We start from the raw sequence: 24,607 nt of genomic DNA, 5'->3' as shown, positions 1-24,607 counted from the left end.
CCAAGACTCCTCCCACAGTCACCATAAAAACTTTACGCATAAGAGGAGCGCTGTCAATTATGGTCTCTCTCCACTCCTCCTTAGCAGCTCTTTATGCTTTGTGCATTTGTATTGTCAATTATGCGGCAGGCTCAAGCTGTTCTGATCCACGGACAACCGCTGTGAATGGTAATTGCTGCAAAATGTGCCCTCCAGGTAAGATGCTCTGTAAAAATCAACTTGAAACATTTTCTTCACAGGTGACTTGATGCCTTCAAAGTGAACACAAAAGTCTGATCGAATCTATTTCTGATTCAAAGGACAATATATGGAGGACTTCTGCACAAATACAACAAAAACCGTCTGTCGCCCATGTCCAGACAAATTCTTCTCTTCACAATACAATATCTTTAACAAATGTGCGCCATGTGAGTCGTGCCAAGGAGCGCATAGAGGTAAGAACTTCTTGAGAAAGTGATGCCAACCAATTTGTGAAGAAAACCATAGTGCACGGGAGGAAGACAGATCTTATAGGATGTGGTTGGATTTATTGTCTCTGGACAGATTATGAAAAGAAATGTTCTCCAACCACAAACGCAAAGTGTTCGTGTCGCCCTGGTTTCTTGTGTTTCGATGACGCATGCTCACAGTGTTTGGAAAACCCATGCGATGTTGGCGAGAAGGCGGTGAGGACAGGTAAGACTGATGTTTTGAGCTTTGGCCCATTTTGAAATTGTCAAGAGTCCAGAACCAGAAGGGGTAGTTGAAAGGCTGCGATATAAAGACATTAAAAAATATATATAGTTTGACCCCTTCCACACTTTAAACCTTTTAAAATAATTTTTGATTCATTCTTCTTCGGGAGCTTATCGAATGACATCACAGCGAGGAAACAAAATCTCTATCGCTTAAGTGGCAAAGCATGCTTGCTTGAAGTTATTTGTCACTCCCATTTGAGATTGACTTTTAACTGCCATACAGTATGAAACAAAAGAAGCCAAAACATTATCGAACAACATTTTGCCATCATATACTTCAGTATAAACCCGTAAAATACAACCGTTGATGGCAGAGGTGTGAAAGTTGAAACGCGATAAAGTGGGGATTCAATCTGTCCAATCTTTATGATCTGCTTAGAGCTAATATGGCTCAAGTGCCAGCCATGCCGTGATCAGGAATATTTGGATGTGAAAACGAATAGCTGCACGCCATGGACACAGTAAGAAAATCCATGACAAGCTATAATGACATACATACATTACCGAATGGCAGTTAAAAAGTATGTTCCTTGGTCAACAGGTGCAACATGCTAGGACTTGTGGTGAACTTTCCAGGAAACAAAACGCATGATGCAGTTTGTGGCGTACATGGTATGTAGATGCAAACTTTTGGCATGGTTTGTATTTTGCGACTTTAAATGTACTTTCACAAAAACAAGTCAATACCAACATAAGCATTGAAAACGTATTTTCTGAATTTCAGAATGTAAATTACAGAGTACTTGTTGCCACTTGTTTTCGCTCTATTTTTCCCGTCACCCTGAAATTAGCTATTTTTGAAGGGGCAGTCTGTCTCGTGCAAATCAGCCAGGGTAGCATCAGTATTGCATTCCCGCCAACTTGGCTTTGACTTGGTCTCAGTTTCTGAGATCCTCACTTCTCTCATGTTGACGTTTGCGATAATGCATTTTCAGCTGAACTATGATTTGATTCCTCACCAGATAGAGATGCACTTTTTGTGTCCCTTGGCGGATGTGCTGTGCTGGCTCTCGTTCTTCTTGGGATCTTGTCTCACACGTGTATAAATGTTGCAAAGAAATGTAAAGCAGGTAAGTTTATGGTCATTTAGTAAATTAAACTGCTCGACCATCCAAACCAACGTATGATATGTTAGTTCATTAGAAGTTTGGACGTACACACGTACTGGCATTTGACAGCCATTTTCTTTTCAACACAGTATTTTTTTTAATTTTTAATTTTTAACATTGTAACCGCTGTGTAACTTCTTACTGATTCAACTTCATCATTTTTTTAAATCTCAACCCATTTTCACCACCTTAACAGTTTCATCCAATTTTGAGCATTCCGTACTGATTTCCAACATTTTAACAGATTTTTTTAAACACCTTTTAATATCTTTATTGATTATTAAAAAAATCTTAGTTTTTTAAAACTTCTTAACTGATTTTTACATTTTAGATGATATAAGGTGATGTTTTTTTTAATGATTTGAAATTCATTGAATTGTGTTGTTTTAAAAGCAGAAGGTACAAAATGTGCAATCAAAGATTCAGAGCTCGTAGTAGGCAACACACAAGCAATATAATGAAACAGAGACAGCGCATAAAGCGAATAACTTAAAAATCTAGACAAAAGAGAAAACGAAAACAATGAAAAACTAATAAATAATAATCACAATGATAATAATAGGTAAATATAATAAAATATCACCCAGTGAGAGGATCCATTAACTGTTAGTGTCAGAAAGTGTAAAGGCTCACTAATGCTGCTATTTTTTTTAAAGAATCTGATGCTACATTGTGATAGAAGGAGCAGAGAGAGATTTCCAATGGGACAAGATTTACTGCTTTATAACATTTTAACAAATTTGTAACATTTTAACCTATTTTTAACATCAGAATCAGTTTTTAACTCATTCACTGCCATTGACGGCTTTAGACGTCAAAAATTCATTTGAACTATTTGTGTTAGTTTAAATTTTTTTTCCACTTTTAACAAGAGTATAAAAACCTAGAAAAAAGTTGTTATTGTACATTTAGAACAGATGTCAAATTTGTGATTAATCGTGAGTTAACTATTGAAGTAATTTGATAATTACAATTAAAATTTTTAATCGCCTGACATACCTCATTTCTAACAATCTTTTCTTTTCTTTTTTTAAATAATCTTTTTTCAAAAACCAAATTTTTAATAATCTTTTCTTTTCGTTTTTAAAATTATGTTTTTTCAAAAAAAATAAAAGATTATTAAAATATTATATCTGGTCTAAATGTACAATATTTTTTTCTTACTCTTGTTAACAAAAGTGGAAAACAATGTTAAACTAAGAGAAATAGTTCAAATGAATTTTTGACCTCTATAGCTGTCAATGGCAGTAAATGAGTTAACATCTTTTAACACCATAACCTATTTTTAACATCCTCATCGATTTTCAACACCATTTCCAATTCTGAACATCTTAACTGATTTTCATCATCTTTACAAATGTTTAACATCTCTATGGATTTTTAAATCTTAACCTACAACGCTGACTTGGATTGAAAATGCTGAAGTTCGGTCAATTATCAGTATGTGTGTACCCCGTTTAAGATCAAGCTTCCCACTATGTGTGCTTCAGACCCTCACCTGTCCATCATGGAGGAAACCGGGCTCCAGCAACTCATGAGCCAGACCGATTCCAAGAGAAACCCCTATGAAATAGTCACCACCTTGTCATAGTGATAACAAAAGCAGTGTATTTACTTGGATTGGCTTGGGAACCACATACCTCTAGTGACAAACGTCTTGTAAATATTTTATACTGTGCTTGTTCGTTTGTATGTACTTTTTGTTGTTTTATGCCACCAGCAAGAGAGCGTGTTGATTGTATGATTATGTAAAAAAAAATTCGGAAAAATCTGATTTGGGGGGGGGGGGGGGGGCAGATTACTGTTACTTAAAATTTATTTTAAAAGTTCAGCAGCAAAAATGCAGTATTTTAGCTTATATTTGTGTTAGACCCTGGAACCAGGAATGTGTAATGAAGCCAAACTAAGAAGACCACACTTTTTTAAACGACTTTCATCAGGAAAATATACGACTTTAAACATGAATATACTGCTGGGCGTTGTGCTCGAATGTAGCTGCCGGATGTACAATTATAAATGGGTAATGCTACGAACTATGCCCTCCAGGTAAACTTGACACATTTTCTTTATAGATAACTTGATGCCTTCAAAGTGAACACAAGAGTCAGATTTAATCCATATCTAATTCAAAGGATAATATCTAGAGGAGTTTGACAATAGACAATAAACAAAGCCCAATACAATGATTATTTAGTGAAGAAAATAGCGCATGGAGACAAGAAAGAGCTCACAGGAAGTGGTTAGATTTTTCGTCTTACAACATAATACAAAGGTAAAAATTTCCCCAACCACACATGCAAAAGTGTTTGTGTCACCCTGGTTTCCTGTGTTCAAGAGATATGTGCTCGCTGTGTGGAAAATACATTCGCTGCTGCTGGCGCGAAGGCGGTTAAGACAGGTAAAACTGACCTTTTGATCTTATTATTTATTTATTTTTTAAATACCCATTTTTAAATGATGAATATAGTGAGTCCCCAGGGATACATTCCAAACCCACCTGCGATAGAGAGAAGATGATAGAAAGATACTTTTTGTTATTATTTTAAGCAGCTGCGGCATTACATCATTAACATCCTGTACATGTGCACCTGCTTGACAGCAAGTGCTACCTACATCTGTTTATCATGACATGGCAAACCACGGGAGTCAGAGGTCCCAACTTGAGTCCACAGTGGCTTCCATGGTGGCCTGTTTGTGCCTTCTCACCATCACAATGACTCAAGCAGGATGGCGTGCGGCAGGTGATCAATTTTGGCTTTGGACAAGTTTTGGGGTCATCTGAATCCCAGACAGATTTAGGGGACACTAGGTTATTTTCCTCAAAAACAAGTCCAAAACTGAACTTCATGTGAAGTAGACCACATTTCACTTGTTTTCATTTGTTTAGTGAGATAAATTGTTTGAAATGCGGGCTGGCCTGGTTCTGAGCTTCGCCCTGGTGGTTCCTCCCTCCGCCTGTAGCGGCGCTAGCTCACCCCTCTGCCCCAGACTGGCGATCACATGACGGGCTGGCTGACTCCCATTTCCCCGCCCCCCTTCCCCTCCCGAGCTGGAAAAGCCCAACCAAACATCTGACAGGGAGGGAAGAGGCGATCCACCACCGACTTCCCAAGATGCTGGCGCTAATAAACCGGCTTCTAGACTGGTTCAAGTCCCTGTTTTGGAAGGAGGAGATGGAGCTGACCCTGGTCGGTCTTCAGTATTCGGGGAAAACGACGTTCGTCAACGTAATCGCCGTAAGTCTTCACCTGCTAGCTACGGCTAACTAGCCTAATGCTAATAGCATTAGCGCTAATGATGGGAGAACGATGACTCGTAAGACGATCGTCGATTTAATTTGCTTTTCTGCGGCTCAGACATCATGTAATATTACGCCGTTGCGGTCCAACCTTCATTAAAAAAAAGTTTTTTTAAAGCGTCTCATTGATTGTTAGGAGTTGAATGAGTTAGGCTTGCTAGCACGATAAGCTAAAGTGTTTGGCTTTTGAGTTTATGACGAGAATAAAGCTGTCACCAATAAACGTAAAACGTTTCAATTTCCCGTTAAAAACGCGATTCTGACTTTATTACATACAAATTACACACATAAAGTGAAATATATTATGAAGTTAAAATTTTACATTTTCGAGACTAAATTAATTGTATTATGAAACCAAAGCTATATATTATCAAATAATAAATTATTTATTTTTAAGTAATTTATACAACATTAAAATAATAATTTTTTTAATGAGAAAGTAGTTCATTTTCAAGAAAGTAGGTTTTTAAAAATGGCATATTTTCAAGATTAATGTCTCACGAGAATAAAGTTTTATTGTCACATAAAAAGTTGTATATATATTTTTGGGATTAAAGTCACAATATTACAAGAATTTAATCTAACATTTAACAAAACTGACATTAAAAATTTCCAGATTAAAAGTGTAATATGGGATATTTTGAGATTAGAGTTTTATGAGAGTAATAATAATAATAATAATATATAATTAATAACATATAATAAAGATGTTTATTCAGGGTTTCCCCGGCAAACTTGCTTGGGGGCAAGGAAAGACTGGTGGGCCACTGGGCTAATAAAACGCTGGGGGAAAGACTGTTATTATTATTGTTATTATTTAGAATAGTCCTGTATTTAAAAAAAAAAAAAATATATATATATATATATATATATATATATATATTTATGTTTAAAGAAAAAAAAGACACAAAATCAAGATTAAAATGACAATTTTACAAAAATATTCAGATAAAAAAAAATAGGACCGTTTCAATTTTGAGAAAAGTTATAGTTTTACATGAATTAATATATTTTGTGTTTTCAAGATTAAACTCTGCATTTTACAAGTATAGTCATAGTTCCATAAGAAAATATGTATTTGTATTAAATAAAGTAGGATGTGGAAAAAGTCGTGTTTTTATGAGTCAGATATTTTCGAGGAAAACACGTTTTCAACATTAGGGTCAGAATTTTACATGAATAAACGTAGTGTAAATATTTTTTTGGGGGAAAAATTTGTATTTCGAGAAAAAAGTAAAAATTTACGATCATAGTCATATTTCAAGTAATTTTATGAGAGAAAAGTCAGATCTTGAAGAAAAATGAAAATGAATGAAAGAAGTTCATTTTAATTTTTACAAGATAACACTGTATTTTGTGTGTGTGTATTTTTTGGGCCCTTGAGTTGCACATTTTCAAGAGTGAAGTAGTATATTTACAATACAAACAGTTTAAGTGATAAGACAAAAACAATAAATAAATAAATGTATACACACAACCTATTTTTGCTGAAGCTGACATGTGTCCCGTCCCGTCATTGCAACTTCTGTGATGGCTCAATATTTCAGTTTTAGTAGTCGTAGTAGTAGTCGTTCTAACAGTCGTTTAATCTGATGTGGTACTACCAGTGTTTAATGTTAATTTAATTTATTATACTCATTATAATCCTGCAAGGGCAAATACAATTCTCACTCTCTCTCTCGCTCTCTCTCTCTATATATATATATAAATATATATATATATATATATATATATATATATATATATATATATATATATATATATATATATATATATATATATTTTTTTTTTAATTTTATTTATTTATATATATTTTTAATTGACAAAAATAAGCACATTTTTGTCCAAAACATGTGAAATACGTCGTTGACCCTGAAATGTTTGGTCGGATTGGGTTTCCGTTCCACCCTGCAAGTGCTTGTGGAACTCCCTCCAGTCATAAGACTGCTGCATTCAGTTCCACTTATCTGTGTCAGGTGACCACGTGTGGTCATGTGCTGTTTGTGTGTGGTTGTAATGTGTGTCTGTATGACCACTAGATGTCGTGCTTACGCAGGCCAAAATAATTAAATGGGCCAATTCTGTGATCGCAACATAACATATACAGTACTTAAAAAATAGCCGTAACAAATTAAACCAATTTTTAAAAGTTGTTGCAACATTGTATAACTTGTTTCCCCCTCAGTGTAATGAAGACAAGCACCATAGAAAATGGGTGGATGGATCATCAATCGATTGCTAATTTCATTTCACCCATAGTCAATGATTATTTGATTGTTAATTTAACCCATAGCCTGTCAACAAAAGTAACGACATTTCCTCCAATTTATCCATGTGTCTCCGTTCAGTCTGGCCATTTCAGCGAAGACATGATTCCCACAGTTGGCTTCAATATGAGGAAGGTCACCAAAGGAAATGTCACCATCAAGGTAGGTGTTTCCAGCTTTCCGCTTAAAAAAAAAAATCCATGTGTTGTTTTTACTAAGAGAAAGTCGTATAGAATGGCAACAAATTTTCTCTGCAGATTTGGGACATCGGAGGGCAGCCGCGGTTTCGGAGCATGTGGGAGCGCTACTGTCGAGGCGTAAATGCCATCGTGTAAGTACAGTACTTTGGGAGGTTAACCTGTGATACCCAGTATTTTTTTCCCCCAGTGCTATTGTGTTATTGTGTACTATTAGTAGTCAACCAATATTTGGAGTCGACTTAAAAAAAAAAATCAGCTCTAACGCTTAACTTTGTTGAAATGCCATTAAACATGTTTGTTAAAAGAACATAATTTTAGACATAGCGACCATAGACAGCTTTGTTTTGAAATTCTAACAAAAAGTGCAGGGGGCTTTCAGGGTCACCAGCATCTCTTAAGTTAAATGAAAACCTAAATAAGTAAATACCGCCTTAAAGTTTAAATAATGTTTTCCAAAATTTCAGTATGTCTGAAATGTTAAAATTTCATTTATTTGTGTTTTAATTTCACACAAAAGCAAAAAGTGCAGGGAGTTCAGTGTCAGTGCCATATCTTATAAAGTTAGTGAAGTGAGAAGATTATTTATTTATTAAAAGTGAAGAAAGCTAATTAATTTATTTAAAGTGAAAATTTTAATAAATAGTTCCCTGAAGTTATTAGCTCATTGCTGAATGCTGAATATCAGTGCCTATAATTCAGTCAGAAAGTTGATCTCTCCCTACTTCTGTGGAACCAAATACAGTAGAACATCTGGGAATTGTATTTGGAATATTTTTTTCCTATTATGTAGATTGAAATAATCTCTTCAAGGTAAAACTATCTACATCATAGATACCAAGTGTATCATCAAGCGTGAACGTTTGTGGCTTTTTATTTTATTTTTTACATGGCGACCGTCATCCACTCAAAAGAACTGCATCATCTTTTTTTCACAATCCCGACACACACACTCGACAATCGACAGTGACGTGTACTCTCTGTTTGAGTGTGAGGGGAGGGGCCTAAACTTTTCGAAATTAGGCGTTGTGGATTCAGAAGCTGAAATAAACCGTACTGCTCATTTCCAGATACATGGTGGACGCAGCAGACCGAGATAAGGTGGAGGCGTCGAGGAACGAGCTTCACAATCTATTAGAAAAACCTCAGTTGCAAGGAATCCCCGTGAGTGTTCATTTTCACACCGGCTCCTTATACTAAACCATGACAACCTGTTCCACCAATCATTACTTGTCTGTTGTGATAGGTTTTGGTTCTGGGGAACAAAAGAGACCTGCCCACCGCTTTAGATGAAAAGCAGCTTATTGAGAAAATGTAAGTCCACACTAGAGTCCTGCTCAAACATGGCAAAAATCATAAGTCACAATAACAATCTGGTCTTGTACATTTTTTAAGCCCTGTACATATTTTCATGTTTACTGATACAAATGAATCATTTTCCTTTTGTAGGAATCTGGCTGCCATTCAGGACAGGGAGATATGCTGCTACTCAGTTTCTTGCAAAGAAAAAGACAACATTGGTGAGTCGAGGAAAAATAAAGTTCTGTCGTTGAAAAAGTGCCATCATCCAGAATGTTTGTTTTCTGTGTGTGTTCAGATATTACCCTTCAGTGGCTCATTCAGCACTCAAAGTCCCGGAGGAGCTGAAAACAGTGAGGGGAAGATGTTGATGCCAGCTGTTTGCCACGCTACCGTCATGCCACGTCGGACGTCTCCTTAATTCGTCAGATGCACTCTTTTGCTGTTTTTTTTTCTTTTTCCATTTGTACCACAAACACTTTGGGAATGCACTACCCCAAAATGTAATCCTGATACCAAATGAATGACATGTAATTGGCATTATTTGTTCTGTAAATTTGTACGATGTGACTTATGATAATGTTTTGGTTTAAATGGTAAAGCAGCCTTTTATTATTATTATTATTTTTTTGGGCGGATCCATTTTTCCCTCCATGTATATTATTTGTGATAATTAAGCAGCCAAGCAAGTCTGTACAAATCGTATCCAGCTTGTATGATTTTTAATAGCAATTGCGCGTATGAATATGTGATTCTATTTAAAGTCTGAATGATCAAAAAGGACGTCTGCTGCAGGGTTGTGTTGTGTAAACTGTACTCTGCTTTGTAAAAAGAAAGCCTCCGAGCGATCCCTTTTGCACCGTAAAAGCGGCAACATTTAAAGTGCCTTGCGCAAATGTCTCATCTGCAGCAACGCGGCATGCGAGGTATGTGCCAAGGGGGGGATTAAAGACACCAATTACTTCAATGTATTCAATTAAAGGCTTGCTGTTTAATATGTGAACTAAACGTGAGTTTTGGTGTCAAAGCGTGTTATGTTAACTTGGCCGAAGATGGCCCACTATGTTCTTTAATTTGGGCTGCGCTTTTGCATTACCAGGAGCATTGTATGTAATATTTCTTGCAATAATTTAGACCCTCCTTCGCACCCCAAAAAATAAAACAAATAAAATTGGTTAGCAAAAATATACAGTATTTTTAATATGCTTATCTCATTAATTATTGATGAATATATATTTAAATAAAAAGTAGTTAATGAAATTTTCATAGTTTTCATTTTCAAAGTACTTAAAGGTAAGGAAGAGAGGTTGAATTGGTTTATTATTTGTTATTGGACGCCGGTACCTCCCATATGGAGGCACCACGCACCATTAAAAAAAAAAGAAAATCAGCCACAGGGGAGCCATCTTACGTTGCCGCTGGTACTAACATCGCTATTTTTCTGCTGAAAACACTGTTCTCTGTGTGTTTTACGTAAGGATCCTTGTGTTGTAAGAGCCATCTTAAAGAACAAATTTTGCATCGACCATTCAAATGATATTGTTAATAGTGACTCACACAGGTTTTAGGTTTATATTTCACAGCATTTTTTTCTTTCATTTGATTGTTGATGGTTCTGAAAAGATGCAGATGAATCTTTGAGTAGCATTAGGAGTTATATTAGAGAAAAAAAAAATCACATTCGTTGCGATGAAATGTGCATGTAGCGTTTATCCCAGGATTATTAGTACAACCCTATATCATACGCGGTGGAATTTTTAGCCGTAGACAAAAAAACGCTGGAGCTTACTTGTGGCAACGTAAAATGGCCGCCGCGTGGTTTACTGGCTTTACTTTTGACGGCGAGTAAGCGGCATTTTTAGTCCATTCATATATATGAGTCCGTGTATAGTCAGCACAAAAAAAAGTTATGTTATAAAAGTTAGAATTGTAGAATTATAATTCAATCACCCAAGAATCCCCGGATGTAAATGAAAGCGACGTGGAAGCGGTCACGCAATTGATTCCTATTGGCTCGCATGTTGAACGTGAGAAACACCGCTCCGTGATTGACAGCTGTTGGGACAAATCATTGTAAGAACATTTGTCAACGTCATAATATGATATCCAATCACAGGCCCCGATCTTGGGGAGGGGCTGGTTTGTTGACAGGAATCGTGTGATTCCGGGCACTGTCACTTCTTCTGGGACTTCTGCTGCTGTGTTAAAAGTAGAGTCCAAGACATCGTTTTGGTTTACTTTGCGCAGGTGTACGCACCCAAATTATGCGTTTTAACAGCGAGCCAGAGTAAAGATGCAATGGCGGTCGTTAGTAGTCGGTGTGGTCGTGCTGAGGCTGTCTGTCAGCTTGTGGCTCGCCTTCGGACTCGGAGCGTATGTTAGCTTGGGCACCAGCCACTCCGACGGCGGCGGCGGCGAAGAGGAGCCCTCGACCAGGGAGAGGAAAGGCGGCGACTCGTGGTCCCAGCGGATAAGCGGCTACGAACACGATGAGACCACCGGGACCTGTGCCAAGGTGGCGGGAGAGTCTCCGAAGAGGTCCTACCTGAGCTTCTTCGACGGCAATAAGGACGATTACGTCCGCAGATACAGCATCTTCCCGGGAACGCTGAAAGACACCATGAAGGAGAAGGCCAGAGAAATGTTCTACTTCGGTTATGACAACTACATGAAATATGCGTTCCCCAAAGACGAGCTCAACCCAATTGACTGCGTGGGGAGGGGTCCTGACGTCCACAACCCGTGAGTTGACATTACGCGGAGCCAGAGAAAAATTCCAGGTGTCATTTTGGGGTGGCACACAACGCTTAATGTGTATATCATTTGTATTTATTTATACAATTAGGGAATAATGAAGGCCCTTACACATTCTGACTTAACATTGTTTATAATTAAGGCAATGCAGTATTGGAATTTCCAAATACACATTCAATGTATCTTTTTCTTTCAATAAGTCTACTAAATAGGATTCATAAGCTTTCCCCCCCAGAATGTACAAAATAAATAAAGTGCTATTATCAGGGCAATTGTGGGTATAAAGATAAAACATGCATGCAAAAAAAGATAGACACATCGTCAGTGAATGCAATGAAACAGAAAGTAAAAGTCATCAACCAAATCCTTATGTTTACATTTTTGAGAAGGAGTAGACAGGTTAGTCCATTGCATGCCTTTTGTAACCTTTTCATTTTTTAAATAGAACAAATGATACTTGGATTACAGACTTTCTCACACATTCCAAAAACATGTATGTTCACCCTCTTCTCTCGCCAAAAGTCAGCAAAGGATAGCTCCAGCTCATCCGCGAGTCAAATGAGTCAAGTTGTTTTAAAAATTAATGAATGGACATTTCAAGTGTAAAATCCATACATTCTTTGTCAATGATTGTTTTATGACTATTATATTTTGAATTACAGCTCTAACATCAACATCAATGATGTCCTGGGAAACTACTCGCTAACACTCATTGATGTCTTAGACACACTGCTGGTATGTCATTAATCTGTTCTCAGAAGTGTCTGGAGTGTTTTTCTTTGGAATTTGATTGTTGCCAAACATGTCATTTGGGCTTCCTCCCTCAGGTGCTGGGAAATGTCACAGAGTTCCAGCGGGCCGTCGAGCTGGTTATCGACACCGTGTCTTTTGACAAGAACTCAACGGTGCAGGTTTTTGAGGCCAACATCAGGTACCTGCTGCAAAACCGCAACTCAACAATACATATTTAGTTTCATAAATACCTTAGGTTTATGTTTATACTACATATACCTTTTGCAGTGGCATTATTTGATCCAGCTGGGGCAATCTGCAACACAACATCATCATCATTAGACACAAAAAAGCATCTGAGGAAGTAAACTAGCCCTTCCTGTTCAACACATTAATTTGGTTTCGGTGCGTCATTCATCTATTGGATCACGATTCACCATTCCTTGCACTTCACCGGAGTTTGCAATAATCACACATGGGATCAACTCACCAAGTTTTTACACTTTAACAGGGAACGAGGCAAAAATGCCCACTCTCACCATCACTATTTGCTATTTTCATTGAACCACTTGCAGCAGCAATACGACCAAAAAGTTATGTAGTAGCCGATATACAACATAAGCTTAGTAGTTTATATGCAAACAATCTATTTTTATACCTTCAGAACCCCTCTGTATCACTGCATGAATTTTTTTTTACCTTATTAACAATTTCTCCATAATATCTCACTACTTACTAAACTGGAACAAATCATCTGGAAACTCTTCAGTCCAAAATAACTCCCATTCCAAATCGGCAGTGTAAAATATTTGTCTCGTTCGTTTGATGAAGAATTTTGGGCAGCCTCATCTCGGCTCACATTCTGCTCACGGACTCCAAGCATCCATTCGGAAGGGTGAGCTTCGAGGGCTACGACGACCAACTGCTGCACTTGGCTCACGACCTGGCCGTGCGCCTGCTGCCCGCCTTTGAGAACACAAGCACGGGCATTCCCTACCCTAGAGTGAGTTCCACATACCTCAGGCCCTCACATTCACTTTTCCTTATTTCTCATGAGATTTCTTTTTCGCAAATTCAGGTAAATCTAAAAACCGGAGTGCCGTCTGGCAGTATTAACGAGACGTGTACCGCGGGTGCTGGATCTCTACTGGTGGAGTTTGGAATTCTCAGCCGCTTGACCGGAGATTCCACGTTTGAGTCTGTGGCTCGACGAGCTGTCAGGGCACTCTGGAAGCTCCGGAACAGCGAAACTGGTCTGCTAGGTACAGTGCAGCGGTCATCAAAATGGTTTTTGAGGCATTTCACTTCACCCAACTGGGTTCCAGGTGTTTCATTCTGGGGGGGGGGGGGGGGGGGGGTTCAATAGAATAGGATGGAAAAAAATATACCAGGGTATGTAAAAAAAAAACACACACAGAAAACTTATGTTCATGGATCAAAAATTGCATTTTTGATAAGGTTAGCAGAAAAGATTTTGCTACATCATTTGAATGAGAGAACAGTAGTAAATTTTAAAGATTAAAACAAAAAAATATATATCATGAAGTTCAAGTTGAAATCCCAACATAAATGATAGTGTTAAGATAGATGTGGGGTTGAAAAATTCATTGTACTATGAATGTTGAAGAGCCTTCACAGAAATGTCATTGTCTACTTTTTGTCCTTCGTACTATTGCATCACTTTGGGAATGATTTTTCACATTTTCATCAAAATTCTGAATTTTTCACATGAAAATAATCCCACTGAAATTGGTCTCATCCTTTTATATCTCTCTACATATTTAACCTGTTGAAACCATTGCACCTTAAAACATTTCAGCTCATTCGTCACATTTTGGAAAGTATTCAAAACAATTCCCATATTCAGGCAACATTGTCAACATCCAAACGGGCCACTGGGTGGGCAAGCAGAGCGGTCTGGGCGCCGGTATGGACTCCTTCTACGAGTACCTGCTCAAGTCGTACATCCTGTTCGGCGAGAAGGAGGACTACGCCATGTTCCAGGCCGCTTATGCGAGTATCCAGAACCACCTGAGACGAGGGTGAGGGACCCCCGTTGACAACATGGTTGAAATGCTCTCGTCTTGACATTTGCCTGGTTAGCCATCTTACAAGGCCGTTGTTTACATTCCCGTAGGCGAGAGTCGTGCAATGAAGGAGAAGGCGACCCGCCCATCTACGTCAATGTGAACATGATGAGCGGCGAGATCATGAATACGTGGATAGACTCCCTGCAGGCTTTCTTTCCTGGGCTGCAGGTCAGCGTGCGCGTGCACAAAAACACGCTGACAGTTGTGATACAAGTCTAACGAAAACTATTTTGGATGCGCTGTTTTTTAGGTGCTAAATGGTGATGTGGAAAACGCCATTTGCCTCCACGCCTTCTACTACGCCATTTGGAAGCGCTTCGGGGCTCTACCAGAGAGGTACAACTGGCAGCGGCAGGCTGCCGATGTCCTTTTTTACCCGCTCAGACCCGAGCTGGTGGAGTCCACCTATCTGCTCTACCAGGTGACCCACCGTCACTTACCTGACAATCAGTATATTTAAAAAATAAGCCAATTTAATAGCGATATATTACTTTTTTTATTTTATTACTACCATATTAAACAAATTATAATATAAAATATTTGTGTAAAAAAATAATGTTACTATATATTTGTATTTAAATAAGTGTTGTGTTCCCTCGCTATAATGCGGTTCACCTTTCACAGCCTCGCTGTTTCGCAGGTTATTTTTTGTGTGCAGTTTTGCATGTTTTTTTTTTATCAGCTGTGTATTTTTATTTATTTTTTATCTTAAAAGGTTTGAATAATGAGTGTTTAAAAAAGAAATTAAATACCTGTCTGAGAAAAGTATAAAAAGTGTGACGGGAGATTTAAATATAAGCGTAAAAAAAAAGAAGCTGACTGCTTTGTGTTTTTTTTTCCTATTGCGAGTTTTTTTTTAAACATAACTCCAGCGATAAATGAGGAATTACTGTACTTCAAATATGAATTCTTATAAAAATATTTTAAAGATATAAAATTGATAATAATGAAATAAGAGTACATATTGCAATAAAATAATTGTTCACTGAACTACTGTTATTCCTTAAAAATATCTCAGCTAGTGAAATATTCATTCAAATTTCACCTAAGGGTGGATTTTGTCTATTGATTATTTTGTTGACTAATCGATGAATTGGATAACAAAACATTTTAATTTCAATCCTTTTATTCAAAAATATGTCATTATTTCAAATTGAAAATGCTCAAACATAAATTGATTATGATTCAGTTACTGGTTTGGTCTGTAACATGTCAGAAAACAGGTAAAAATGTTGACCATTGTTTTCCAAATGTAAAGCTTTTTTTTTTTTAATTCAACACAAATAATGAATCCACTTTCATGGAGGTTTACAGAAATAAAATAATATTTATTGTTGAGAAGCTGAAGTTTTAGCATTTTGAATTTAAAAAAGTAAGCAATTAATCGATTATAATTGATTAGTTATTGATTAATTGTTGCACCTCTAATTTCAACCAATTGTATTTAATGTCATTTTGCCTTATTTGCCTTTGCAGGCGACCAAAAATCCTTTCTACTTGCATGTTGGAATGGACATTCTTCAGAGCCTTGAGAACAATACCAAAGTCAGGTGCGTGCAGTGCACTTGTTCCCCACTCATTTAATTTCTCCATATTGATGATGTAATCTGCGTGATTTGCAGATGCGGCTACGCTACCCTCCATCACGTTGTGCACAAATCCAAAGAAGATCGCATGGAGAGTTTCTTCCTCAGCGAGACCTGCAAATACCTTTATCTGGTATGAGCGGACGTTGACAATTCCACGATTAGAAAAAACAAACAATTTCATGTTTTTATTTTAACTGCAGCTGTTCGATGAGGACAACCCGCTTCACAAATCAGGTAACAAGTACATCTTCACCACCGAGGGTCACGTGATGCCCGTCGACAAGCGCTTCCGAGAGAAAGGATGGAGCGACAAGTGCCTGCGTGAAGACGACGCGCCGTTGCAGACGACGACGACTGAGCAGCCGTTCTGGAACAACAGCAACGTAAGGATGGTTTTTTGTGTGGTCACATTTTCATTCTGGATGATGGCAATTTTTCATCAAACATTGTAGACTATATCTCAGCGCTAATCATGTCTTGGTCCTTCTTACACGCAGTGCATCCGGATCCCCGATTCACGGCGCTACACGTTGCCCCTGAAGAGCGTCTACATGAGGCAGATCGATCAAATGGTAGGGCTGCTCTGAGTCTCGTTTGCTCGGGTGCACTATGACTACCACGTGAACGGAGATCTTTCCGCTGGACCATGACTTTGAATTTTTCCGTAGTTGACATCTGTCAGCCAATTTGGAGTGTTTAGAGAGTGTCTGTGTGCGTGTGTGTGCGCATGCATGCGTGTGTATGAGAGAAGGAGAAAAAAAACCCTGCTCTTCTAACACATCATGAAGCATTCAGTGCCTGTTTGTACTTTCCCACAAGGGCTGTATCACCGTTTTTAAATTGTGCTTCTTGCTTTTCATTTGTTGGATGTAATAATGTACAGATCACATGCAAACATTTTGATCACTGTTTTAAAAGTGCCTTCAGTCATTTTGTGTTCGCGCAATTCCATGTACAGATGTTTACAACTACTATTTCAAGCCATTTATTTTTCTGTAAACATTTTCTTACATGCTTTTTTTCTGATTTATGAGGAGTATTGAAATTGCTTCATATCTGCTACAATTGTCTCAGGGTTTAAGGAAAAACAAATAATGAACAATCTCACAAAATAACGTCTTAGTTATTGCCTGTAAGGCCATAAGGTATTTTTTTTCTTTATAAGTGGCACAATTTTATGTGTTTGTTTTCTGATTAAACTTGCTGCACAGGAACCAGAGCACAATTGAGTGTGTATCTGTCGAATGTAATAAGACACATTTGGCATCAAACCCTTATTTTTTAAACCCTAACTTGGACTTGAAAGCCTAACTTTTAACCCTTAATCCAGACTTGAAACCCTTACCCGGACTTGAAGCCCTACCCTTAGCTTCAAGTTCTAACTTGAAACCCTAACCCCGGCTAGAAAACCTTATCTTCAACCTGAAACCCTAATTCAAAGTCCTAGCCCACCTTGGAACTCCAGCGTGAAACCCCGACTTTAACTTCTAACCACAATTTAAAGCCCTAAACTTGGCCTCGGACCCTAATTTGAAACAATCTCTTGCGTAGACTCTGACTTGACTCCCTACCCTTGATTTTTTTACCAATGTGTTTTCCTGAATCAAACCTTCGCTTGCATATTACAGAGATGATCATGATAGATTTGGCAGTTTGTGAATTTAGGATAAAACTATTAAAAAATAAATAAATAGGAGACAACTTTATTAATCAGTTTTCTAGAGGGGGGAGGCCCAGGAAATTGCCTGTAACTTGCCTAATGGTCCCTCCAACCCCAGACAATATACCATTCATGGGTCAGAAGAAGGTTTAAAAGCTATTCCACCACCACTTTATGGATTCTTTCTCATTAAAAATAAAGGACGCATAGTCTGTTGTCTATAGAAGCTTTAATAGTGGAGTCTACCTTTACGCAGTAATGCCTGCATGGGATTGTTCAGCACTCAACCGTGTTGCAGACTTTCACTTTAAAATTTAAAATGATTCAATCTAACAAAGGAACATCTATTACATGGTCAGACAAAGCCATTAGTAGTCTAACAGAGGTTGAAGTGCAAAACCTGTATGTGCATGTCAGAGAGAACCGCTACACATTGCATAGCCTCCCAAGTTAGCTCCACTAAAAGAAACAAAACAAAAAAACTCAATTGGAGGGAATTCTGATGATTAATAGTTCCTGTTCAGTCCACAGAAGTCAAAGCTACGACTTCTTACACATGTTTCGAGGGGAAGGTTTACTGTCCTTTGTTGACGTCAGGGTCCGCAGAGAGGATTATGACACATTTCTGCAACAACAACAATAAGACAGAAAATCAGAGGTTAGGCGGGAAAATGGGCTATAAAATCTGGTGAAATTTAAGGCTTAATCCAGGCTTGAAACCTTAAGACTGATTTGAAACATTGACTTCAAACCCCAATTCAGATCACCAACCTTGCTGTGAAACCCAACTTTCAAACAAACCCTAAATTTGGCTTCAAATTATTTTGTAAACCCTTGCCTGAAACCCAAAGCCAAGATTCAAAAATACATGGAAATCATTCTTAAATCCCTGATCGGACTCACATGTATGAAAATCCTTCAGAAGAGGCCGCAGTCTTTCAGGTTTTCTTTGATGATGATGTCGGTGACGGCGTCAAACACAAACTTGACATTTTCTGTATCAGTGGCGCAGGTCATGTGTGAGTAGATCTCCTTGATATCCCGGCGCATGTTCAGGTCCAGGAACTGCAGTTTGATGTAATTACCGGCATCCTCGTAGGTGTTGGGACCTGAGGGAGACGACACGGAAGCAAGCTAGGAGTGCTGGTTGTCACATGCATTCAGATACCTGACAGATCTACTTAAGTACAGTAACTAATAATTTTTACTTGGTTCTAAGGCCTCACCGTCATAGTCGGGGAAACACATGCTAAGGTGAGCCTTCTTGATCTTCTCCACGAACACGTCCTTCTTGTTCAAGAAGAGGACGATGGAGGTGGTGGCGAAGTAGCGATGGTTGCAAATGCTATTGAACAGGTGCAGGCTTTCATGCATTCGGTTCTGTGGGAAAAAAAAGACTGCCTTGGTCAAAGTCTGAGCACTGCAGAGTATTATTCTATTTAATGACTTTTTTTTTTAATAAAAGAAAATATTCAAATTTAGCAGTATCCCGTTTCCTTATCCTGGCAATGTCCAAGCATCTCACCACTTCGTCATCTTCCACCAGCACCATGTCGTAGGCGCTCAAAGCAGCGATAAAGATGATGCAGGTGACCCCTTCAAAGCAGTGAATCCACTTCTTCCTTTCCGACCTCTGCCCGCCCACGTCGAACATCCTGTGTACAAGCCCATGTCAGTGTGTTTGTCATATTGGATGTGGCAGATATGTCACAGTAGTGAAGGAAGGTTCAGATAAAAAAGGGCCTAGTCGAGAGAAAAGGGTCTTGTTTGCAGGGAAGGTTCTATTCTTGAGAAGGTTCTAGTCCTGGGAGAAGGATCTAGGCTTAAGAGAAGGCTTTACTCCCAAGAGAAAGTTCTAGTATGAAGAGAAGGTTGTAGTCCTGTCAGAAGGTTCTAGTCTTGAGATAAGGTTTTAACCCCCGAGGAGGTTTCAGTCCTGGGAGAAGGGTCTTGTCTTAAGAGAAAACTTTACTCCCAAGAGAAGGTTCTAGTCCTGAGAGAAGGGTCTAGGCTTGATGAAAGGTACAGTTTCCCAGAGAAAGTTCTAGTATCAAGAGAAGGTTGTAGTCCTGTGAGAAGGTTCTAGTCTTGAAATAAGGTTTTAACCCCCAGAGGAGGTTCTAGTCCTGAGAGAAGGGTAGGCTTGAGAAAAGGCACCATTCCCCAGAGAAAATTCTAGTATCAAGATAAAGTTGTTGTTCAGAATATAAGTATTAGTCCAGGGAGAAGATTCAAGTCTTGAGAGGTTTTAACCCCACAAAAATGTTTGAGTCATGGAAGAAGGTTCTAGTCTTGAGAGAAGTGTATTGTTCCTAGAGAAAGTTATATTCTTCAGAGAAGATACTCGTCACAAGTGAAGGTTCTAGTCTTGAGAGAAGGTTGTAGTGCCCAGAGAGGGTTTGACTACCAAGAGAAGGTTGTAGTCCAGAAAGTGGGCTTGAGTCCCAAGAGAAGGTTTTTGTACCAAAATATTTTTTTTGTCCCCTGGGAAGGTTCTAATCCCTATAAAGTAGTCCAGAGAGAAGTCTTCTATTCAAAGAGACAAGTGGGTTTACCCAAAATGATATCTAACTATGCTTTTGACACTCTTTGAGTGTTCCTTTCTCTCACCTGAAATTGAGATCTTTGAGAGAGAACTGGGTCTCAATGATGCCGGTGGTTTTCACCCTGGATCGGAGCACATCCTGCTCAGTGGGCACATAACCCGGTTGGACCAGACGTTCCAAGTCATTCAGGTAGCTAAGAGAGAAAGAGTTCGGAAGGAGCTCATTGTCTTGTTTTTTTACTTTTTACAACTTTTATCTTAGATTTGGATCCTTACTATCCGGCCGAGTCGTTGAGCTGGTACTCTGAGGCTCGGTCAAAGCTTGCCTGGATGCCCGAGTCCTTCCACAGGCGCAGGATGATATCAGACAACTCCTTGGGCATGGTGCCCTCCTCAATGGTATCCGCCAGATGCATCAGTTTCCTGGCGTCGTCCTGTAATAAAAAGAAACCAAAAGAAAAAACTGGGTCAAACATATTGGAGCGCACTCGCAATGTGGTACGTCGCAGCTTTCTACCACCTGCTGATCTGAGTGGCCATAGTTGATGCTGAACGTGGTCATAGCTTTCACGATGGCCATGATAGACTGCAGCGTGTTGCTGTAGATGATAGAGATGAACTCCATGGACTCTTCAAGAGAGTAGCCATCTTGGTGGATAATTCTGTAGTTAAAAAAAAAAGAAAAAAAAGTGACGGTTCGTATCTGCGGCCTGATAAACAATTTACCTGTGACTTTATTGGGTACACCTTTACAATTACCACAAATTTGGGCATGGGTTCTTGAGACTTTTCTATGCGTCATGTTAGGATAGACAACCCAATTCTGTGTCGATCGGCGAAACTTTTGTCGGGTATGATTTTTTTTTTTTACTAACTTTTAACTTCTGAGTGAGTTTTGGGGTGTCGTGGTCTTGGGGTCCTGTTTGTGACCCCTGTAGTGTCTCCGTCAAAACTTAGATACAAGATTCAATAAAGAAGCAAATTGCAACCAATCATTCGCATGGATCTCATCATGACTCGGTTCACCTTATCAAGTGTCCAATAACGATTTCTAACATGTGGAAAAATGGAAATTCTTACTTCATCTGTTTGACAATTGTGCTTTTTCCTGATTCGCCAGCTCCTGCACGACACAAACATAATAACTGTCAAAAAGGACACAAGACAAATGCTTCAAATGCTGTATTACTAGGAAGGCAATAATGATGAGCTCATGGTATTCATATGGAGAATGCCGATGGCTCTTAATGCTTCTTATAGCACATCTAATCTGCTCCAAAGCTGATGTCAGGACAAACCTGCTCGTGCCCCTGACCTACATCGTCGAGACGATCACACCGACTGTCATACAATGACAGTGAAAGGATTCCATATAAATATTTTTTTAATAATTATGTCTTTCTATGTTGCTGTAGAACCATGTGATCACGTCATGGCTGACGTGTGAATGTAATTGAATGTAGTGCAAAAATGGTGAAACTAAATGTAATTTACTTTAATTGAACTGAATTAGTTGATGAAAATAAAAATTAAATTGGAAAAAATAAGCATTAACTTAATTTCAAATAAACGTATTTAGTTATTGTGATATAGAGTTATTGTGTGTATGTGTACATGTATGTATTTATTATTAATAGTAATACTTGGAAAATAAAAGATTGACCCCGGCCCCCAATTGAAACACTTAAAAAAAAAAATAAGTTAAATGTTAAGACCAGAAAATTTTACTGTATTCTTCCTTTTATTACTTTTTGATCAATATTTGTATTTAATTTTCCTTAAAAAAAAAGTATTTTATTTGATATTTATTTGTAATTTAATTGAATGTTTTACATTTGTTTCCGTTGAAGAACATTTTCTAAATCAAATTACATTCGATTTTTTTTTGGGTGTTTCATTTTACACGTTTCGCTTTGTAGTGTTTTTACCTGATTTGAATTTGAATTTTTTTTTTCATATTAAACAATACAGTTACAATGCCACTTTTCACCCCCCCCCCCCCCCCCCCCCTAATTGAAACACTTGGAAATCCCAAAGGATGATTGTACTACAAGTTTATTATTATTATTATTATTTTTGCAATATTTTTTTCGTCTTTTACACATATAACTTGGCAATGTCATAGATGCCACTAATTGCATGTTTGTCATGATCATCATCAGCTGTCTGCTGATTGGCTGAGGAAATTGAGACATCCGTTTTGAAATCACTCATTCATTCATTATCTATAAGCAGGCCTCCTACACTGTAACTGTTCCCAGCTCCACTACAGGGCCTTCAGTACGACTTTACCGAGCAGCAGCAACTTGACGGTCCTGGCGTCCTTGTCGGCGTCCTCCTTCAGCTTCTTCTCCAGCTCCTTGGAGCGCTTCTCTTCGGCACTCGCTCCCGCCCCCATGCTGCTAGTCCCGGCTCCGGCCCCTCTGCCAAAGCCAAAAGCGCTCAGGAGAACAACCGAGAAGCAGATCGGCCCTCTGGTCTGACTCGGCGCCCGTAAGCAACTTTGGGAATATTTTCCTTCACGGTTTAGGAGAGATTACGGGCGTCCTCTCGGCCCACCTGACGGTGAAGCCGGTGAAGCCGACCAATGAGGAGCAAGGACAGGAGTGGTTGAGGGTGAGGGTTGGCGGGTGCGGGGGTGTGAGGGTCCGTAGGTGAACCAGACGGAGAGTCTTGAGGGGTACTTTGCTGCGCTCAGCGGAAGATCAGCATCGGCTCAAGTGCTTAACTGCGATGAGGCTGCACACAGTCGCTCGCATGAGTCCGCATGTCGGCGGCATGATGGACGAGAGGTTGGCATGGCCGCCTCGCTGTTTGAATGTTCTGAGTTTGAATCCTGGCTTCAGCCTGAAAGCCTAACCCTGGCTTTAAAGCCTGGATCAAAGCCCTAACCTTTGCTTCAAACTCCAATTTGAAACCCTAACCCTTAGCATGAAGGCCAAATTTCAAACCCTAGACCTTGTCTTGAAAGCCTGATTTTAAGATCTAAACCTGAGATCCCAAATTGAAACCTTAATTCTGTCTTGAAGTCTAATTTCAAACCTCAGCCCTGGCTTCAAACACAAATCTGAAACACTAACCTTTGTTTGATGCTCTACTTTGGAACCCCCAGGATTTTTTGAAACCCTAACCCAGACTTGAAAGCGAAACTCTAACGAACGTGTCTTTCCCTAATTATGAAATCCTAACCTTTGCTAATTTCCTTAATTTAAATGTCGCACCGCCTTTCCCAGGTTCATACAGATTGGGCCTCTTTTTTTTCTCTCTTCCTCCTCTTTCCATCTAAGAAACTCGGGGCGCTAACAAGCGAAGCACCAGGCTTACTGTTCCGTCTCCCTCTGTTGGTCATTGTTAGTTTTGCTGTTTCTCGGACGGACTGTGAAGACAAATTCCTTATGTGTTTTTACGTACTGGTACTTGTCTGATTTTGAATTTGGATCCCTACCTTGAACCCTGACTTCATCTTTAAAGCTTGACTGTAAACTCTGGCTTCAAACCAAAATTGGAAACCTTTTTCTTGAAAGCCTAATTTGACACCCCAACTTTGTCTTTGATCCAAATGTGAGCACTCTGATTTACTTGAAACCCCGTTTTAAAATCTCAAATTGAAACCCTAACCCTAATTTGAAACCCTAATGCTGGCTTCAAAATCTAAATGGAAACTTATCCCAGACTTTAAATCCTACTTTGAAACCTTATCCCTAGATTCAAACCATAATTTGAAACCTTAACCCACTTTTCCCCCCCTCGAACCTTAATGCAATCCATGTCATGTCGACACAAGAAAACACCTGTATGTTCAACAACAACCACAAATGGAGACTATTATTACTCTTAAGACATATGGAATATGCTTGTGTGGGAGGTGCGAAGTGTCTAAAGAGCTTTGTGGTTTCACCCCACAGATCTTATTGACCTTAATCTAAGGCTGGTTAAGCATCCTAATCTACTCACTTTCGATTATGTACAGCTGCGTGTGTGTGAAAGACATCTCACTTGCCTAATAAATCATCTTTGTTTTTTTGTGTGAAGTGTTTATTTTTATTTTTTATGTATTCATCTTTTTTTTTTTTTATGTATTCAAACCCTAGCTTGTTTAAAACCCTAACCCAAGTTTGAACCCATAATTTCAATCCCTAATCTGGGCAGGAAACACTAATTTGGAACCCTCAACCTTCGTCTTGAGATCTTAACTTGAAACCCTAAACCTGGCTTGAAGGCCCAATTTCAAACACTAAACTGTAGTTTGAGACCCAAATTTGAAAAAGCCCTATCTTGAAATCCTAATTTGTGTCTCTAACCACAAACTGACTTTTAACTCAAATATGAA

General features: G+C 38.7%; 4 protein-coding genes across 6 annotated transcripts; 3 read left to right on the top strand and 1 right to left on the bottom strand.

The window, feature by feature from the left end:
- The first annotated feature begins 59 nt into the window (after window positions 1-59).
- Window positions 60-3,597, top strand: tnfrsf18 (tumor necrosis factor receptor superfamily, member 18). 3 transcript variants are annotated; one of them, XM_086087487.1, is made up of 7 exons: window positions 60-195; window positions 300-434; window positions 544-675; window positions 1,117-1,198; window positions 1,279-1,349; window positions 1,704-1,807; window positions 3,337-3,597. In XM_086087487.1, the coding sequence occupies exons 1-6, from the start codon at window positions 60-62 to the stop codon at window positions 1,781-1,783; spliced, it is 636 nt and encodes a 211-aa protein (XP_085943613.1). In that variant the 3' UTR covers window positions 1,784-1,807; window positions 3,337-3,597. The 3 variants fall into 3 exon arrangements, with proteins under 3 accessions (XP_085943613.1, XP_085943612.1, XP_085943614.1); XM_086087486.1 differs by having other exon boundaries at window positions 1,700-1,807; XM_086087488.1 differs by having other exon boundaries at window positions 80-168; window positions 240-434; window positions 1,700-1,807.
- A 919-nt stretch (window positions 3,598-4,516) lies between these two features.
- Window positions 4,517-9,920, top strand: arl8ba (ADP-ribosylation factor-like 8Ba). Its single transcript, XM_086087739.1, has 7 exons — window positions 4,517-5,082; window positions 7,493-7,573; window positions 7,669-7,742; window positions 8,679-8,772; window positions 8,855-8,922; window positions 9,058-9,128; window positions 9,206-9,920. Exons 1-7 carry the CDS (start codon window positions 4,960-4,962, stop codon window positions 9,253-9,255), a joined length of 561 nt encoding a protein of 186 aa, XP_085943865.1. The 5' UTR covers window positions 4,517-4,959; the 3' UTR covers window positions 9,256-9,920.
- A 1,120-nt stretch (window positions 9,921-11,040) lies between these two features.
- On the top strand, window positions 11,041-17,291 carry edem1 (ER degradation enhancer, mannosidase alpha-like 1). Its single transcript, XM_086087758.1, has 12 exons — window positions 11,041-11,649; window positions 12,324-12,396; window positions 12,489-12,592; window positions 13,225-13,396; window positions 13,472-13,655; window positions 14,261-14,435; window positions 14,531-14,651; window positions 14,734-14,904; window positions 15,960-16,033; window positions 16,106-16,202; window positions 16,273-16,455; window positions 16,570-17,291. The coding sequence occupies exons 1-12, from the start codon at window positions 11,201-11,203 to the stop codon at window positions 16,657-16,659; spliced, it is 1,893 nt and encodes a 630-aa protein (XP_085943884.1). The 5' UTR covers window positions 11,041-11,200; the 3' UTR covers window positions 16,660-17,291.
- A 653-nt stretch (window positions 17,292-17,944) lies between these two features.
- On the bottom strand, window positions 17,945-22,900 carry gnat1 (guanine nucleotide binding protein (G protein), alpha transducing activity polypeptide 1). Its single transcript, XM_086087759.1, has 9 exons — window positions 22,570-22,900; window positions 21,358-21,400; window positions 20,798-20,939; window positions 20,554-20,711; window positions 20,343-20,471; window positions 19,258-19,387; window positions 18,959-19,112; window positions 18,636-18,841; window positions 17,945-18,357 (listed from the first exon to the last, which is right to left on the bottom strand). Exons 1-8 carry the CDS (start codon window positions 22,673-22,675, stop codon window positions 18,651-18,653), a joined length of 1,053 nt encoding a protein of 350 aa, XP_085943885.1. The 5' UTR covers window positions 22,676-22,900; the 3' UTR covers window positions 17,945-18,357; window positions 18,636-18,650.
- Between the last annotated feature and the right edge of the window lie 1,707 nt (window positions 22,901-24,607).

The sequence above is a fragment of the Leptonotus elevatus genome, chromosome 10 (assembly GCF_054856555.1).
Source record: "Leptonotus elevatus isolate MCC_2025b chromosome 10, RoL_Lele_1.0, whole genome shotgun sequence".
NCBI classification, from domain to species: domain Eukaryota; kingdom Metazoa; phylum Chordata; class Actinopteri; order Syngnathiformes; family Syngnathidae; genus Leptonotus; species Leptonotus elevatus.
The sequence above is the reverse complement of the archived record's forward strand: the minus strand, read 5'-3'. Positions and strand labels throughout refer to the sequence as shown.